Source organism: Thermobia domestica, chromosome 8 (genome assembly GCF_964235325.1).
Source record: "Thermobia domestica chromosome 8, izTheDome1.hap1.1, whole genome shotgun sequence".
Lineage (NCBI taxonomy): Eukaryota > Metazoa > Arthropoda > Insecta > Zygentoma > Lepismatidae > Thermobia > Thermobia domestica.
The window spans coordinates 145,777,709-145,798,707 of record NC_137461.1 but is presented as its reverse complement, the minus strand read 5'-3'; the positions used below and the strand labels follow the sequence as shown (position 1 = coordinate 145,798,707).

Here is a 20,999-nt window from a genome sequence, read left to right as displayed (position 1 = left end):
TTCAAAAGATCAATAAAACACTCAACCGATAATGCATATATATAGATGTATCTGGGCAACGTTAAGTAGGGGAATGTCAACACATGAAGCATGCACGTAACTTCATATATGTAACTGTGTTACGTTTTACAGAATGTCTGTGTCAAATGTACACCGATTTAAATTATTCACTCTCCGTCTCTGAGTATCATATATATATATATATTACAAGTCTTTAGCTGAAAAACTAAAATGAAAACTTTCAGTTTTACGTCCCATGGTTATATCGTGTAAGCTAAAGGATATGGTGAGTGAAATGAAGAAAATGCGTATGGATAATGAATGAAATGGTGTAATGAAGAAGGTAAGACGAATAGTAGAATCTCGAGAAAACCCATACACGTGGTGACTCAAAATTAAGAAGCGATTAAGAATGCTCTTTAGAAAAATCATACTTTCAATAATGGAGTTCAGCTTGTTTTTTATTTATTTATTTTTTATAGGGACCATTCGTAGCTATATGGTTAACACACACGCTATCAGTGTGGAAAACGCATTTCTGATTCCTAGTGGAATCTCCTGTACAAGCAGTTCACATCCCAGTTAAGCTGTAGGTTCACTATTATAATATAGTGTCAGTGTTGAAAAGAGACGGTGGTTGAACTCTAAATCAGCCAAGTAATCTAGTATATATGAGTATAAAGTCAAGAAATATGGAAAATTAAAACCTTGCTTCCCAAATATGCTAACTTTTAGTTTTCCATATTTCTTGATTTTATGTTCATATATATGTAGAGTAATATATGTGTATTAGGATAGTCCTTAGTTTTTGACTTCCGAGGTTTCTAGGGTCTCACCTTCTAAAATGGTTCCATATCATACCAAAGTAACCCATGAGAAAAATTTGCTTAATTCAATAATTTTAAAGAGTGTCAAGAGATCTTAAGTTTTCAATGCCCAATATGAGGCAAATGTAAATTTAGAACAGTTAGAGCAAGTGACATCAAACTCGTATCTTGACTAAGGGTAATGAAGGTAGAACCGCATCTAAATATTACCACCATGATCTCCGTCTTTAAGCCCACCATCTTAGATTCAGATCCAAAATTTTTAATAGAAAGGGATCATGTGACATTTTAGGATACTTTACACCACAAATACACGTCTAAAGGTGCTTCCAAATTATACCTAATCATTTATTAGTTATTACCTTCATAATATATCTTTATTAACTTACAGTACAATTGCCTTTCCAAACCTACAAAATCTTTGCCTCATTTTGTGTATTAAAAATACATTTATAATTTCAGGTCTCTTGTACACTCAGTATCTAAAAATTGCGACAGCTAACGCCGTGCAGCTAGGCCACCCAATATACACCTTCTATCACATAATCGAGTCTGGCAAAAAAGATTCTCTCTCTCTCTCCTTCTTTTTTCTCTCCCATACTAAAATTAACTAACAACATGAGCGCAATTCTAATTTCAAACTACACATGTATCGATAAAGTGAAATAACAAAACCGAGACGAAACAAGATTCATAAGTTGATGTAGGGAGAAACTGAAATACACACAATGAAAAATTGAAACCAATGGATATCTATTACACAAAAGATCAGAAATGAGGCAGAGACAGAGAGAAAGAGAGAAGAAGAAAGAAGAAGAAAAAGAAAAGGGAGAACAGATAAAAATGTGGAATTTAAACGTAATAAGAAAAGAACCTAACATTATGAAGTTCCGTTTTCAGAAATCCAACAATAATACAAATAAATAACGTTTGTTTTTATTTGTTTTTCAAAACTACTTTATTTAGAGGATGTTTGAAACTTTCATTAAGTCACTTTCAAAAAGGATAACATACTCAATTTCCAGTAGAACTGTAAATCTCCGAGACATATCTAGCATAATGTCAAAAGTTTAACACGTACACATATCCTTTGTTTCCGCGTGGTCCGGTCGCAAATTCGTTGGTGTTAATTGGACGTAGTGATCCGAAATACATTCTAATAAATCCAATAGGTAGCGTAGGTCATATCTTCCATTCCAGACTACTAATGCAAGCTTAACAAAATAAATGAACGAAAGAAGAGAAAAAGAAAGAAAGAAAGAAAGAAAAATTGAATGAGTGCTATTTTACTACTAAATTTCTATCAGAAATATCCTATATTAAAAGTCTAAACTGTGTCATAATGAAAAGTTACAAATGTTCAAAAAGAAAATAGGATGTTCTTTATAGATGTAGCCGACCTTACATGTTTCGAATTTCAACGTGAATAAAACACATTGTATTATAGAATGAAACAAATTTTGTGCCGAACTAGTATAAATAAAATTTCCTTTTTAAATAAATCAACGAAGTTGCCACTTTCTAGTCTTTTACGAAGATTTATCTGTTCCGAACACCCAGCATCAATTTAATCTTTTGCGGATATAACGTTGCAATTCGGACAAATAGAGTGAACACGCTAGAGCTCAAACGGATCATGGTGTCAGTCGGGTGATCTTGGTTAGCTTATGGACCACCTCTGGGTCGAGGGTTCAAACCCTTAGTGCCCCGATAATTCGACTGAGAATCGGTAACCCAGAGGATAAAAAAGAGATTTTACTTAATCACTTGCGTTTAAACAGTATTAGATTTTATGTTATCCCGGAGTACGAAAAGCACGACGTCGAAGTTTCCAGTTAATTAGATTTTCCAAACCACGTCTATCGGGCTCTTGCTCCGTTTCAAATTTGGAACACGCACAGATACATGAAGTGCGTGTGTGTGCGAGGGAGAGGGGAGAGAAGTGAAAGATGCAAAGACAGGATAGGGAAACGTCAAGGAAGAAAGAAAGAGGGACGAATATAAATATGAAACACACTTATCATTACAGTGTATGATAATGAACGCACACAGTTTACTCGAATTCTGCCGTCGAACACCCAAACTTCCAATCCACTATCAGACCAGTGCCCTATGGAGAAAATTTACCTGTACCTACTCCTCTGAAAGATTGGGAAACTATCGATATTACAGTGTCTACAGCAAGCAATGAGGACACCAACTCAATATCTGCAGATGAAGATCCGAGAGACAGTTCCTTCCACGTAAAAGATGAGCCTCACTTCATCCTACAACATGAGTTGAATGATTTAGTGAGAGAGTTACAACTTTCGAAAGAGAAAGCTCAACTTTTGGGTGCTAGACTCAAAGAGTGGAATTTACTGGCTCCTGGAACTACTTACTCTCACCAGAGGGAAAAGAACAAGCCCTTTTCAGAATACTACAGAATGGAAGGTTCCCTTTGCGTATGCACGGACATCAATGGTCAGATGAATGAATTAGAAATTCAACATGATCCATCCGATTGGCGTATTTTCATAGATTCGTCTAAGTACAGTCTGAAAGCAGTTTTACTTCATAATGGAAATAAGCTGCCGTCTATTCCTGTGGCACACTCTGTTTCGATGAAAGAGACTTACGAGAACCTCACACTCATTTTATATCGTATTAACTACAAAGAATATTCTTGGCAAATTTGCGGAGAATTAAAAGTTATTGCAATATTACTTGGTCTGCAAGGTGGATTTACAAAGTACTGTTGTTTTTGTGTCTTTGGGACTCAAGAGTCAAAGGAAAACATTTTTCACAAAAAGAGTGCCCTCCCCCCCCAGAGAGACATTTAAGCCCGGTACCAACAGTGTCATGTATGAGCCTCTCATCGATCCAGCCAAGGTGCTGCTTCCACCTCTTCATCTTAAGTTGGGCGTCATGAAGAATTTCGTAAAAGCTATGGACAAAGAAGGTGAAGGATTTAAGTGTCTTAGACAGTGTTTTCCAAAACTAAGTGATGGTAAATTAAAAGAAGGAGTTTTCACAGGACCTGATACTCGCAAGCTTATCTATGAGGAATTGTTTGAACAGAGTTTAAACGGCAAAGAGTTAAATGTCTGCCGTGCTTTTGTTCAAGTTGTAAAAGGTTTTTGGGCAAAACTAAAGCTCAAAATTATGAGGCTCTGCTGCAGCAACTTCTGCTCGCATATGAAGCTCTGGGATGTCGCATGTCTTTCCAGAAAAGCTTGCAGATGTAATCGACGAAATGGGAGAACGGTTTCACCAGGATATAAGAACGATGGAAACTCGATATCAAGGACGTTGGGACCCTGCAATGGTGGGGGACTATTGCTGGTCAGTGAAGAGAGAGGACCCAACATTTCATAAAAGAAAAAAAGTAAAGCAGATGGTGTTATTTGCAGCTCTCCTAGAAGTGTTATTTTTCAACTTCTTATACATTTTTAAACAAGTATATTACATGAGTGAAGTCAGTTAATACATGTTCCATCTGTTGGTAACATTTAACTCGTTTCGAAATATTCCCCTATCAACTACAGCACTTTACAAGTCAAGCAAAAAAAAGATGACCGTAACATTAGAATTATTGTTAGAGCTTATGTTAACAGATTGTGTAGTTAATAGAACACATGTAACAAAACTGTTATTGATGTTATTATGTATACTACTCGTGATGCAAATGTTTTATTAAGTCAAATTGTGTTACTTACAATGATATTTACGTGTTGCATTTGTACTTTTGTGACGTTTTTCGCTGCTTATTACCTACTACATAAAGTGAAATTTTCAGTATTCTCGAGAGAAATGTTAAAATGTAATTTTATCTTCTGAGAAAAACGTAGCTCTAGAACTTAACGTAATGCTACATTTCTGCTTGTGTTTCTTTTACATTTTTTTCATTACAATCTTTTACGGATTGTATTATAATGGAGGTTCTCGTTGGATGATTGTTAATACAAATAAATAAATTAATTAATAAATAAAACTAGATAAATAAAAAGTGTTAAGAATCTGAATGATAAGATGCAAAGTGCACTAATATATGAAAGAGTAACATTGACTCAATCATCAACACATTCGCCTCACTACTGTAACAAGAAACGTGAAATGTGGATAGGAAACTCCTAATATCACACAAACAAAAAAGGATCAGAAAGTATTTTTTTTAATACGTATCCTGAGAAGGGTTAAAGGGGTTTCAACTTTTCTGGCAAGAAAAGAGTATCTGACGAATCCCTGAAGTCATAGAGAGGAAACCCGGTAAATAAACTTCTCTTGAAAATAATAACAAAAGTGTTTCAGCGTTTTAAAACTAGCGCATTTAAAAGAGGGGATTGAGTATTTTTTTATAATATTCTAATTTCCAATTTTGTGTTCATGAAATGCAGAATGTGATGATTCAATGAAGTAACAGATATGAAATTCGGCATATAAAGTTCTAATTTAAAATACGGGAATACATGTTTCTGAAAATTGCTTTCCCAAAAAAGGAAAGAGGACTATGTCTATAATTTTTCAACTATCCCTTCTTTTTATGCGTGAAGTGCATAATGCAATGAATCATTTAAGTTGAAATTCTGGAAAGTTTGAGTATGAACTCTTCATTTAAAATAAGAAAATGTATGTCTCAAAGTTTTCAAATATTCCGATCCTAAAGGGAGAACATCTAAAATGGGCAAATTTCCAGTTTTTAAAGTCAAAATGTGTGCAATGCAAGAATTTGATTATACTCGAAGTGTGAATTCGATATATAAATACTTAATTAGAACTGAGAAAACACATGTTCCACCGTTCTCGAAAATTCTACATTTAAAGAAAATATGGGGCAAATTCTATACTATTCTAATATTCGATATTATAACCAGAGAATAATCCAAGTCAATAACTTCAGTTAGAGATGAACAATTCGGTATATAAAGTCTTAATTAAAAATAAGAGAAAACGTACTTCAAGCTTTTTGAAAATTTTGCTTCTAAAGGGAGAAGGGGAAGCAATTGCTACAATATTCAAATGTCCAGTTTTATGTTTACAGTTAACTTTATTCTTTGCAGGAGAAGAAGGGGCAACTTTACAAGTTTTATTATAATGTAATTTAATAATGTCCGGAAAGTTTTGCAAGAAATTACGCCGTTTGGTTTAATATGATAGTGTTTACATTGCCATGCTTTTTAAATACTTACGTATATGCAGTGGCGTATTTAGGGGGGGCTTCCGGGCTTAATCCCCCCCCGAAATCTTACTTACTATAGTAAAGTATATTAAATATATTGCAGAATTTTCACATTTTCAGGAAAAGCCCCCCCCCGAAACAAAATCGTAAATACGCCACTGCGTATATGGGTAACATAGCATCTAAGCGATCCATTATCACTTTATGTATATATATACCGTTTGAGAAAATTAAAATCTGATATACCTTATAGAATCAATAATAGCTTCAGCTACTAAATCTCACAGTAATGCCAAGAATATTATTTCTGCGTTTAAAATTGAAAATGTTTAATGCTTTTTTTTTTTTAAAAAAAATAATAATAATAATTTCAAAATTGAATGACTTTCTGATCCACCAATATACCTTACAATATGGCTTTGTCCCTTCTCCGCTGCAAAGATTGATTTACGTCACAAAAAATAAACCACCTTTTATATTGAAATCTCCAAGATGACATCGAACTTTTGAATCATTAAATTAAAGAAGATAGCATCTCCGCGATGATGTATTTGTTACGCAGTTTCTTTTCTTTGGCTTCCAGATGCTGTAATTCTTTAAGCTTTATCTCTTGTCTTATATCACTGTTATACTCGAAGCAAATGTCTGGGAAATTTACGTATTAGAAAACAAGTAAACGAAAGATAGAATAGAAAATTAATTTCTTCTGAGGTTTTTTAAAAGGAAACATAAAACAGCAGAAAACCGAGAGTCAGTAATCCTGATTGAAACTGTAATAGCGGTTCAGATCGTGTTAAAGTAGGCACCTTCAGCACTAAGCATACAAAAATATATTTTTCCATCTTTATTTAAAAAAAAAAACATAGAATAAACATTTAGATTGAAAATACCATTCCTGAAATGATAACTTCTTAAACTACTTAATACACTAGTGGAAATGCATTTAGAAACACTCCAGCTAAATAGATCTAGCGATTTGAACAAAATTCTCACCACAAAATGTTTTTGGAGGCCATGATGATCTTAGATTGAAGGCGCGGTCGGTCAGTACTATAGAGAACGGGCTGATTATATTATCAATAGAAAGTATGCTTTATATGTATCTCTTATCATGAGAAAATACGAACGAATCTTTGAGCGTAGATTGCAATCTGTGTTTAAAAGACTAACAAGGTAATTCGCGAAGTCTTCCCTTGGAATTCGTCTAAAATTGATTCAAATACAAATTTCTCTGGAGCCCAATGTGTATTGTACTAATTTTAACCACTCATACGGATAATTTGCATATTTATGGGACTTCATGAATCCGGAATTCAATCATACGCTACTATAACGCTCGAACACAAATTGCTTTTAGTTTGTTTAGATGTAAATGGACATGAGTGTGGGTATATGTAAAACAAATTGAATCAAGTACTGCTTCTCTGACACATGTTACTCACCCCGGCCGCCATCTCGGATCCTCCATATTTTATTCAACTTTCGGTTTTTCAGATGGGAATAGGTGCAAGTGATACATATGATTGAATTCCGGATATACGAAGGCCCATAAATATGCAAATTACCCGTATGAGCCACTAAAATTAGTAATACCATTGCAAAGATTACAATTTGCGTTAGCCAGACTTAGAGAAAGCGCATCCGGAGCGAAGCTATCTATCAGAAAATTTTAATTTTCTCGCTTTTGAGGCAATTATTTGTTGTAATATTGGGTAAATAAGTTATTTAAAAGAAGTTCAAGTGTTCATATGTGTTTTGTAAGTGAATTTACATGTTAAAGCCAATAACTGCAATAATAACTTGGGTACTTAATCGGAGCTCACTCTTGGAATGATTTTAGAAGAAACCCGCTTCAACAAGGAGCAAGTTAGTGTTTCATTGTTGATACGATCTATTACTCATAAAATCCGTAATAATCAGTGTCGAAACGAACTAAAGTGAAGGAACAGTAGCTCGAGAAGAAACCACAAGCCACGTAGAGTTTATTTTGTATTAAAAGAACGTCGTTAGTTCTACAATTATGACCATGTAATAAAATATAGAAAGTAATGATTTGTCAATAAGTTCATGGTGGCTTGTTTTTAAATTTACTGCCTCTTCTGCTCCATATACAGGTAAAGATTAGATACTAAGTACATTGATGTCCCAGATGTTTTGAAAGAAACCCGTTTCATCTAGTGGGACGAACTACATGGAAACACATTTCTAATTATATTTGGAATACTGTAGCTCTTTATAGAAGTATTCAACAAGGAAAATTATCATCGTCTATTCAGAAAGTAATGGTTCATAGTGCATTTCGTTACCTGGGAATTTTGGAACCAAAAGCCAGTTTTCAGGGGGCTTTTGATTAAAATTGTAAGGTCTGGGTACTGCTAGATTTTTTGCATAATAATTCAACAAATTTCCTTATTGTTTTGTATCGATGTAGCCTATAGTATGAATTATTATAATTTAACAAGATATATATATATATATATATATATATATATATATATATATATATATATATATATATATATATATATATATATATATATATATATAAATATATATTTCAGCCGTCTCGTGGCAGAATATTACAATGTGTGTTTCATTGCAAACGTGATTTCCCGCAGTGAGTTCCCACAGCTTCGATAACGTTAATTACTATTAGCTTAAACGAGCGTCCTCAACTATTAAAAATTCAACGACCAAAATTGTTTAGAAGTAATTTCTATATATTTATTGGTAATTATTGCTATTATTGGTATTTAATACAGTATACAGCGTGATTCAAAATGATGTGAACGATTACAACTCCTTATAACTTTTTTATTATTCATCCAAATAGCTTCAAATCTTACAGTTAAATGCTAAAACTCTCCACGTTTTTGTGATAAAAAATGAAAATAGTACATCACAAATGTTCTATGTAGGCCCCATTTGTTACCCTGCATACATCTATTTGGTATTCCAATTCCGCCCAGACCCGTTTCAACATGTTTGCATCAACAGTTTGCACTGCAGCAGTGATGCGCTCTTTCAATTCATTCACATCTTGGGGTAGAGGGGGTTTGTAGACAATGTCTTCTATATGTCCCCACAGAAAAAAAATCGCATGGGTTAAGTCCGGTGATCTTGGTGGCCAACGTAGAAGCTGATGATGATTTTTACCTGACTGCCCAATCCAGCGGTGTGGCAGTCTGTTCTTGAGGAAATTTCTGACATTGTGATGAAAGTTACATGGAGCTCAATTCAATTGATAGATGAAGTCTGCACTGTCATGTTCGAGCTGTGGCATAAGCCACGTAGTAAGCCGTCTCGTGGCAGAATATTACAATGTGTGTTTCATTGCAAACGTGATTTCCCGCAGTGAGTTCCCACAGCTTCGATAACGTTAGCTACAGCTTCGTTGTAGAAATGTTTGTCCAGTCACAGTTCCTTCGTCAAAGAAGGACGAACCACAAACTTTTGAAGATGAAATTGCACAAAACACATTCGTCTTCGGTGAATCACGCACAATTTCACAGATTTGGTGAGGCTTCTCAGTTCCCCAAATGCGAACATTTTGTTTATTCACTCTTCCTGCCAAATGGAACGTAGTCTCATCAATGAAACAATGTTTGCCCAAAAAATCATCATCAATACCGCACAACTCTTGAAATGACACAAAAAGTCTTGCGACACGTGTGATCATTAGGTGTTAAGTGTTGTACTCGATACGGATGCATCTTTAAATGTATACGCACTACACGCCAAACAGTTGTTTGAGGCATTTGAAGTTATTTGCTAACCCTTCTTGTTGACTTTTGTGGGGTGCGTTGAAAACTGGTTCGAACCCTTTCGACATCTGCCTCAGAAGTAGACGGCCTACCAGGCGATTTTTCTTTACAAATGCATCCCGTTCTGTTGAATTTGTCACACCACTTACGTATGGTGGATCTCAAAGAAACCACTTACGTATGGGTTTCTTTGATGGTGGATCTTTATGAAATTTTGTGCGGAACTCGCGTTGAAGACTAACAACAGACCGACAAACGTGAAACTGTAAAACGCAAAATGCTCTCTCTTCACCACAGACAGCCATCTTGGAACTAATCATTCTGCCACCTATCGGATAAATTTTAAACTACTGCCGTTCCAAACAAACCTTGAGGATAATATTTAAAGTATTTCTATAGAGATTTCATTTTTGATAGAGTATTATCGCTTATAGAACGTTTCCTTATCGTTCACATCATTTTGAATCACGCTGTATAATTAATTTTTGCTTCGAAATAATTATGGTTTTATGCTATCATTATTCTTTTGATTTGGTGTTTATTATCGCTACTATTATATAGACTTGAGCCTACACATTTCAGTGTATTTTAACCAGAATTGGCTCCTGTTAATAAGTACCTATATTTCCTCGATAACTCTAGCACAGATAGTAAAGGTTCTGCTACCGTTTGGGCGAATCTACTTCCTCCGTTTTGGGAAGTTATTACTAAATAAAGCAGAAACATTCCTATCGCACTGGATGATATTATTGTTTAGTAAACTATCAATGTATGGTGTAGTAAACAACAGTCCGTCAGAGCTATTCTCATAAATTGGCAGGTGTTAATATTGTGTTGAGTTCTGTCCACTTGGGTTACATTAGAGATCTATGAGAAGTGAATTGCGGTTGCTGAGTAAATTGCACGTCTCAACAGTCAATATATTTGGATGACAGTTGCTGAATAAATCGCACGTTCCACTGTCAGAGTAATACTGGCTTATTTTGTAATTTTAAAAGTGTAATCCCGTTTGTTGTGGTTCGGAACAGAGTATGAGAAATGCGGAATGCTTTCTTGACCTATCAATCCTGTGTTCTGATTCTATCTGGCAAACTGTTTTATCCCACTCTCGTTTCCTACAGGTAGAGAAACTCAGCTTTCTCTACTAAGTGTACTGTCCACTTTCCATCCTGGGCTGGTATTCTGTAGTAAATCTTATTGAACATATATATGATATAGTGGGACAACACTTCGCAGCAAAGCATTCTCCAGCAGCGATCATCTTCTAGTCACGCCGAGACCTATAACAGAAATGGGGTACCTGAAACCAAACAGACATTTAATATCTTTAGGGTCAGTTTGACGAACATCTACTTATGTGTTTTCTCTGCGTGTTATATATTCTATTAATTTGAGTACTGAATACAGTGATGCTTTGAAATACGAACGTAAACTGTTCTAGAACCCTGTTTGAGTTCCAAGACAACTTTTTCTCTTTAGAATAATAGGACTTGATTAATCTATTCCTACATTCCACAAACTCAAATCATTTTAACAGTACATAAACTAGATTTTAAGATAAAGTGTTAACAAATAATAATAACATTTTAATAAAAATAAACTTTTCAGGACCCATGACGAATACACTAAGTTGTTATTATATATGAAAAAACACAAAACAGGTACAAAGTACACGAAATGCTTTCACTCCAGTTTCCGACAATGAACTGAATCATTAATGACCGAAGCGCACGGGGAACGTCCACAAAGGCAGACACGACACAGGTGCTGAACATTCGGATTCCAAAGCAGCGTTCGTGCTCCAAAGCAAAATATGTTCGAAATATTCGTTCGTGTTCCAAGTTGTTCGAGTTCTAATACGTTCTAATATTAGATTTTTAAATACCTTGTTTAATGTGCTCTTGACTTCCAATGTGAACCATCTTGATATACCTGGCATGAACTTCTTCTGTTCCAGCTTCATGGCATATCCGTGTATTTCTACTGGGTACTCTTAAACGCTTTCTCCTTAGTGTGTGCTAATAAAATCACTCCTTTCAAAATAATCCTCAATTTTTGCAAATTATAATTTTTGAGAAACAAATATTGCAAGCAAACAGATTAAACTGTAATCTGATTTTTTTTTTAATTTCAAGGCTTCATTTAATATTTCTTTTATATCATGTTTTTTTTTTTAATTTGGCCTTTCATATTTCACAGAAAATAGAAAATCTGATGAAACCGATATCCATAATTCCTGTTTATACTAAATAAATGTGATTTAATATCTCCTTTGAACTTTGAACAAGATTTTTGAAATTATTTTAAGGCTTCAATTGTTTGTGAGAAAATGAAAAGAAATATTGCACAGTGCTTAAAGGAGTTAAAATGCACTAGATTCCCCTAAAATTCCTTTGTAAACAGTTAATAAAGAACATCATTTCTACAAATGTGAGAAAACTGTAAAATCATCAAAATGTAAAACCCTAACACTAATTAAGTGGTGTTGAAGTGTGCGTTTCGATCACTGGGAACCGTGACTGACGTACAACATAGCACTGAATCTTGGAAGTTAAATGGCATTTCGACCTATATTCTGCTTTGATAGCTGTACCAATATCCTGATACTCCAAGGGCACACGATCAGCAAAGTAGTTTCAGAACCAGTGAATTGAAGTCTAATTGTAACTCAAAGGGCCGCTATACACTATAGGACAGATCCTAGGAAATCTTCAAGGGAACCATCAAAAGCTATTGTTGATAAACTACAATTCTTTTACGATTTGCGTACAAATATACGGGGTCCAGATGTATGGTATAAAAATTATAGTGCAAAAAACGCAAACCAAGTTGTGCTAGGTGGCCTCTGGAAAGCACGAATGCTTTCTAACCGAGCCAGGGCAGGGCAAAGCGGGGGCCCGAGTGTCAGCCAGGGGTTGCGGGCGAAGGAGGCAGGCGAGTCAGCGAAGGTAGTGAAAACGAGTGGGTTTTGGCATTGATACGAGTTTGAATAGCACTTGTCATGGTATCGTGGTAGTAGCGCTCCACTTGTAAACATAAATTATAGCTTCTGTAAACTATGCAGAAATACACCGGTGGTGGAAAACAGTATCACCAGTCATCTTTCATATGCACTCACTTAGGTAAATGTTTCGCAGAAGGAGTCCAGAAGTAGCCAAACATACAAAATTTACAGGAGAAATGAAAGATGCAAGTTCTTAGACCTAACACAACCTAACAAAATGAAATTAACTAACTTAAACTAACCTAATATTAATAGAAGTAAGCGAAATTTTATCACTTTTTGAAAATTATGGTTTCTTCACCCATGTACGAATATAATCTAACCTAATCGTAACTAACCTGAACCAACCTAAACTAAACTCAAGTGAATAAAAAATACCGAGATTGTAACATTTCTTAGAAAAATTAGCTGGACCCTTTCTCCTAAACATTGCCCCTCACTTATTTTATCCGTCGTTAAAACATTTATGATTTTACACTAGTAGCCTACAGTCGTACACATAAAATACAGGTGTATTACTTTGTATTTAATTCTGTTGCTTGCAGAAATTTGTTTCTTATAAATATGTCTTTTCATGCAAAGTATTGAATTTTATTTGTAAATCTTCTAAAATGTGGTGCGCCAAAAGTATACCAGTACCCATCTGACGTTTATGCTTTTTTTAGAGGTATCCAATTTAACAATATAGCGCCTGGTATTAATATCAGTGAGATGTGCAGTCTGGTTAGCATAATAATTCTTCAATTTTGCACTTTTATTAAATAGAACAATTTCACAATGTTAATAAACGTCATTCGGTCAGACAGGAAAACTCCTCACGTGTATGGCACAAAATGGTAGGATCTCCTACGATATGTGTCATAAGATTTTTCCGAAAATAAATCCTAAGATATTTCCTAGTATTGATATCGTAGTGTATAGTGCGCCTAAAATACAAATTTAAAAATAGTGGTCCAAGATAACATACTGAAATAATATACAAGAGCGAAATTAGTAAGAAAGAAGAAAGAAGTTGTAAGTTTGTGTGATCATTACAAGTTTTAGATATAAGCACTCTGAGTAACACGGAAGACATCCAAACGACAATCCAGTTCTTTCCAGACGCTCCCAAATTTATCTGCTCCCATTGCATTAGAGACGCATTGCATTGTCAGCGTTAAATGCAGTATCTATGCGATGCTTGTTTCTTGGATTTTATTCGAAAAGTATCTGCGGTGTTACGACAGTCTGTTCGTACGAATTTCATTACACAATACGCACACTTTACTTTCGTGGTCGCCATTTGCATTGTTAACTGTTTACTCAATACCTAGCGTCTCTAGCACCATTCACGTAAAAACTACAAACTTCAAAATAAATATGCTTTAGTCTTGCACAATTCTTTTTTAATAACACCGTATATAGTGTATAATTAATTTATTCTTTATTTTACAGGGAGTTAATGAATATTCTCTCCTTCGCTTTTGGATTCATCATACTCACCACAATAGCTATTGTGTCTGTTGCTGAGTCATTCTCTACCGTAAGTATTTCAACATTTAATATCAAATGGTGCTGAGTCTTACATCTATGTTGCCCACTCTGGACTAAAAATGATATAAAATATTCCTGCTACTTTTAACTCACGTTTTGATGGTGGCAAGTCGTTGATAATGATTGTGTATTAGCTATCAAATGAATGTACTATGTATGCTTCTTTCGTCCTTTCGAAACTAAGGACTAAATCTTCTTAAATAATTTTGAGTGTATAGGTGTAGTGCTTTCAAATCTTCCCGCGAAGCTTTACAGAAACGTATATAAATAATTAGGTTTGCCAGAAATCCTATATATACAAAATTATTCTGTTATATGTACAATATATTTACCTGTCCTGTATGAAGGCTGTACAGAACACAAATTTATCCAGTATTTCCTTATTAGTGCCGGCACCATGTTTGTTTACTAGTATTGAAAGACAAACAATTGATGAGAAATCCCAAATGTGATTAATGCACTAATGAAGACCGTTGTAAAATATCAATAATTTGTGTTAGAAAAGGCTTTCAAAACACTTGACCTGTTAATCAAGATGGTCAAACACTTAAGAGTATTGCTAAGAAAGTTAATATTATATTAACTTTATATTAATAAAGTTAATATATTTCTAAATGTGAAAATGAGTTATGTATATTGTGTATGTTTAGAAATTTGCTTTAAGTTCTTTTTCTTTCTTCTACAACCTGTGTACTGTATTTATAATGGAGAAATATAGTAACCCTAACATTAATCATTTGTGTAAACATTTATAAATTACAAGAAAAACAACTCTCAAACATTAATTGGAAAATGTGTAATATCCTGCTTTAGCTAGCACTCCAATGTATGTTATTCTTTTTCCTGCTTCATTCTTTATTTCACGTTTATTTAATTCTGTTAAAAGACCTTATAATAAGTAGCTACGGCCATCAAATTTTGAATTTTTGTAAATATGTACAACATGTGTATAGATGTTTTTATAACAGGAACAATATACTCATTGAAAGTAAGATTATTGTGAAATATAGCACCATGATCATTACGCCCTTGTATATTTCGAACAATTATATTACCAACAGTATAGTCTTATTTAATTCGGAACTTTCTTGAGTGAAATTTAAGAGAAGTGCATATTATGAGGATTTAACTTCAAATACCAAGATTTATAGCAGGAAACGCAAGAAACAAGTCGTTAGAGATCAGTTTGAAGCTTAATGGAATTTCGTTGTGTACAGATTTTTCTGAAGAGTTTGAAATCGTCGGCGAACAGGAGAATGTTCCTACCTCTTTTGAGGATGATCGGAAAGATATCTGTACATAAGATGAAAAGTAAGAGACCAAAACGCTTCTTTCCTTGTAGAGTATTAGTTTTTTTCTTTTCACTGAGAGAAAGCTGGATGTATCACTACAAATTACTACACGTTGTTGTATTTCAGAAATATAGTTTGCAATGAGCTTTAGTAATGTTCCGTGTGCCTTAAATCTGTTCGATAACTTGTATGTACAAACGAAGTGAGTGATTAACGAAAACAAATGCTTTGCTTATATTTAAATACATTTGGACTTATGCAGAGTCATTTTAAGCTTTATATTACGATTTTGACTAACACGTGATGTTATCTCTCGTCTTTAGTAACATGCAAGTAAAGTTAACAACGATTTATATCGAAAAAGGCCAACCTCGACTATTCCGCAGAGTTGTCCGAACAGCTTAGGAGAAATCAAGTGAAGTGAGTCCTATCGTCTCTTATACTGATTTCTACTATTGCATTTGGACAACCGTACAGAAAGGTCGTGGTGAGCCTTCTTCGATACAAATCGTTATTAACTTCATTTACGTGTTACTAAATACGAAAGTTAGCATCATGCGTTAGTTAAACTCGTAATATAACGGTAAAAACGATTTTGTAAAAGGCTCATATATTCTAATTGGATAGACTTTGACAATACAACTTATAGTGTGATGGCAGAACTGTTCATTGCAGGAAATCACTTAACACTAGATACAAATTTTCTACTTGAAATAGTGTATTTGTATTTGTCATGTGAAGTATATAAATAAACAATCTGACCCGGAAGAATAAAATTTATCGACTGCATTATAGTGGCAACGCACGACATACTAAGATCCATTTCTCTCTTTTTTTTCGGAAACTCGATGATTGTCCGAATAGTATTTACCCTACAGGATAATATTTTTTGCACTCGCTGTCATCTATCAATTGGAATATGACCTACCTTTGGAGAGTGTTATGCTGGAACAAAAATTAAACTTTAAGGGTTATTCATAATAAGTTATATCTCATCGACTACACACTGTGTAGTGTCGTCTTGCTAGTGTTAGAATGAAAAGATTGATTACTGTGTATTACAGTAAGAGTTTAATGATAATAGGTAGTGTGGTCTTCGTGCAGCGTCAATTTTTTAGATTTACAGCACATTCTTTTTATAATTTTTTCCTCGAAAACTGCACATCAGAATTTATACCATTGTCTATGTCATTGTGTGTATGAACTTATATATGAACCAACAAGTAGGTGTTAAGGTTGGAGAGGAAATGACAGAATGGTGTGGAACGGAAGGATAGTTTGACAGGGATGCTGTCTCTCGCACACATTATTTAATATCTATCTAAAAGAGATAGTGAAAAAAATCTACAAAATGAAGACAACATTTCGGTAGAAGGTAGAATGGTTAGGTGTATACGGTTTGCAGATGATATGGTGCTTGTTGCAGAATCTGAAGACAAAATCAATAAGGTGTTAGAAAACGTGAGGAAGGGCTATGAAGGATATGCGATGAAAATAAATGTTAGAAAGATAAAAGCCATGGTGATTGGAACGAAGCAGTCGGTGTCAAATATAGAAGGAGGAGGAGAGAAAATAGAACAGGAAGCGTGAACGTGAACGTGAAATAAAAGCAAGGATAGGAATGGCGAAAAAGCCTTTAAGAGAAGAAAAATCAATTTTGTGGGACCTTGAATAAAGAGTTGAGAAAAAAGTCTTATAAAAGCTTCGTGTAGAGTATTGTGGTGTATGGGGCAGAAACATGGACACTATACAAAAATGATTTTAAAGAAACTGGAAGCTTTCGAAATGTGAGTGTGCGGAAGAATGAAGAGAATTAGCTGGCTCGAGTGGAAAACGAATGAGAGGGTGTTAGAAATGGTGAAGAAGAAAAGAACAATTTTAGATATTATTAAGAAGAGGAAGAGAAACTGGTTGGGACATTGGGTAAGAAGGAACTGTATCATGAGAGATGTGCTTGAGGGTATATTAGCAAGAAAAAGAGGGAAGGGGCGAATTAGACTACATTTAATGGAAGATATCAAAACAAAATAATGGTAAGCGAGGACGAAGAGGTTAGCGAAATCCGTGGAGCATAGAAGCTTCTCAGTTGCAGCAAGTGACCTGCCAATATTTACAGAATACCTATATGATGATGGCGATAACATTGTGTTCAGCTCAGAGATATCTGTCGATTGGATTAGTTTGTCTTATCTTTAGATTTTTCTGTTAAACGCTAATAATGTTATAGAAATGTAAAGTTTATTTCTGTAAGTTTTTATACGTATATCAAGTACTTATAATTAAATATATGCCCATTTCTTCATCTTTTCCTATAACTTTATAGTTTCTCAACAGTCGGGTTTTTATCAAGCAAGTAATAAATCAAAATCATTGCTATACTGAAGATGAATTTCCTGATCATTCCTTTCAGTTCATTTACAATCCTACTTCTGTACTCATAAACAGATGAAAAAGTCTTACAATATCGTATAATATTAGAAAAAAAACTGTGCGCAGAAACGTTAAGAACTATTAACATAAGAAATATAGTGGAATAACTCTCTCTCTTTCACTTTGACATAAATTGAAAATTTGATCGTTAAAACAATGTTATAACAAAGTCATATTTTTTTTTGGTTTATCAATTGACCTTGTTTAGAGTAAGAAGACTGAAAAATCTTACACAATACATAACATTGAAAGCAAAGAAAGGATGTTTTATGGTTTAAGTTCACACTCAAAAACCAGAATATTACCTTCTTTATGACAAGAAATATAAATGTTGTGTCTGAACGAAATAGATACCAAAAGGAACATTAAGAGCCAAAAGGCATGAGAAGTTGAAGACTTTTTTGATGTTTCAGTTTTTCATAATCTACTTTCATCTTTTATGAACATTCAATGTTTATGTTTTTATGAGAAATAATTGTTCAAAAGAAGAGCACGAATTTAGATGCGAAATTCAGTTATGTATTTTTCCAAATAATGGTAAGGAATGAATATTGTTTCACTTGAGACCTTCTTATTTTATAAATTGTTAATGTTCTTGTTTTTAATCAGAGAAACTTACATTGGGAGTACAAATGCAAGTCCACTTCTTGTGTAGCTTCGATACTATTGCATTCAAAAAATAAGTATTTCATTTATTCGATACCTTTATTCTTAAGCTGAACCTAACAGCAACTCAATTAATGCTATTTCAAGTATTTAGCAAACGGTGTTTTACATCACAATATTACTATAACTACCAAACCATACTTATGTCATCCATCAAATCTTGTCGGAACACATTCTATATTTTTTCACATGTTATTACTATTTTCAACTCTCATAATCGTATGTGTCCTTCTTAAAAGCACTTTATGCCCATTTCGTGCCAACTGCCTACAGATACTACAAAGGAAACTCGATCAAATATTCTTCATTTTAGATATAAGAATAAAATATCTCTTGAAACCATAGAAAAAAGAACATTTTTGAACTTGACTTATTGGACGTAATATACGCGACAAAAATACATTTAAAACTAGGGAACTATGCATTCAGAAGTGCCTGTGAAACTATTAAATCATTACAAGTCGTATCACAACATTATCAGGTGTACCAGTTAATAATGCGGATTTGGTAAGCAAAGAAAATACGAAAATTCAACAGAAACAACAAAAGGGGTTTATTCAAAGTAATGCCCATCGCTATCTACACATTGCTTCCATCTTTCAGGCAATTTGTGGATACCGTCCCAAAAGAACTTGGTATTCTTGGAAGCAAACCTTCAGAGACCCACTTTTCCACCTCTTCATACGTTTGGAAGTACTGCTCAGAAAGTGCGTGGGCCATCGATCGGAACAAGTAATGAACTGAAGGGGCAAGGTCTGGTGAATAGGGAGGGGAGCTAATATTTTTCAGCCTAGGTCCTTTAACTTGTCATTAACAGGCTTTGAAGTGTGTGATGACGCGTTATCATGAAGCAAAATTACTTTGCCGTGTCCTGTTGCCCATTGTGGTCGTTTGACGATCAAAGTCTGGTTCAGATTGATGATTTGTTGTAGGTAGCGATCACTATTAACGGTTTCACCGGGTTTGAGAAGCTCATAGTACACTACACTCTCCTGATTCCACCATACACGGGGCATTGTCTTTTGTCCAAACCGATTTGGCCTTGCAGTTGATGTTGATGGTTGACCTGGATGAACCCACGACTTTTTGCGTTTATGATTTTCACAATAAAGTCAATTTTCGTCATCAGTCACTATGTGATGTAGAAAGAATTTTCTTTGGTGACGTTGAAGTAGGACTTCACAGATGACTTTTCGATTTTCCATTTGTCTGTCAGTCAGTTCATGTGGCACCCATTTCCCTTCCTTCAAAACCTTATCCATTGCTTTTAAACGATTGGAAACTGTTTGCTAACCAACGTTCAATTTTTTGGCGACTTGTTTCTGAGTTTGGCACGCATCTTCATCCAATAATGCTTGCAGTTCTTGGTCCTCAAACATTTTCGTTTGGCCTGGTCGTTCGATGTCTTAAACATTGAAATCGACACTCTTAAAGCGTTTAAACCAGCGTTCACACGTATCTTGAGATGGAGCATGTTCACCTTAAGCTTTCCGAAAAATTCGAAAACTTTCAGGAGTACTTTTCTTCAAAAGGAAGTAATAAAGTAATACTTTAAGCACATGCTCTTTTTTCCGCACGAACTTTGCCATGTCTGAGCATAAAAAATTATATGCAGTTAACAGCTTCGTCCCACTTGACCACCGAAGACTGCACGCTTCTTATCACTAGAACGGAAAAGCACAAACCTGACATCGAACCGAAAGCACTCTGTTGCAACATCACGTATCGAACAAAATCCGCATTACTAACTGGTACACCTGGTATGTGAGGTTATTTAAATCAATGTTCAATCTGTCTTTCATCATTTTCAATACACAAGTTACATCTTTTAAGCACCGAAGAACATGTCATATCTCTAATGTTATTGAATGATAACACTAGTCGACAAAAAAAGTTTTTCTCTGGCACACGGAAGAAAATACCTGATTATAATAGAACTTTTCACGTAGAATTCGAATCTGTAATAAGTTTTTTCTCCATCACCCTCAGTTTTCCCGTGATAGAGGGAATTTCTGAAAATTTCCCCTCAAATTTCCCCTTTTTTTTAACCATTTTTATACCTGTAGCTCGGCTACTCTTAGGTATATAAACACAAATTATATTGTATGTTAGCTTGATTTATACTTAGTAAGTCCTCTAAGTTTCATAAGAATCGCATTGTTCTTTCTAAAGAAATAAACATATTTGTATAAAAATATGCTATGTGTACTGTCCATTTTACCACATTCATTAGTGCAGATAAAATCACATATGACTTCCACGAAAATTACATTATAAGCGCGGTTTATACCTCATTGGATTTAAAATAAAACACATTTTCAATGA

At 34.4% G+C, this 20,999-nt stretch overlaps 1 protein-coding gene across 2 annotated transcripts in view; it reads left to right on the top strand.

Annotated features, from left to right (window-relative positions):
• Ac3 (Adenylate cyclase 3) overlaps positions 1-20,999 on the top strand; it is a 976,504-nt gene that overhangs the window by 820,013 nt on the left and 135,492 nt on the right. For both annotated transcript variants that reach the window (XM_081769109.1, XM_081769108.1), the window contains exon 11: positions 14,188-14,275. In XM_081769109.1, coding sequence (XP_081625235.1) covers positions 14,188-14,275 — 88 coding nt within the window. The remainder of the gene's footprint in view (positions 1-14,187; positions 14,276-20,999) is intronic.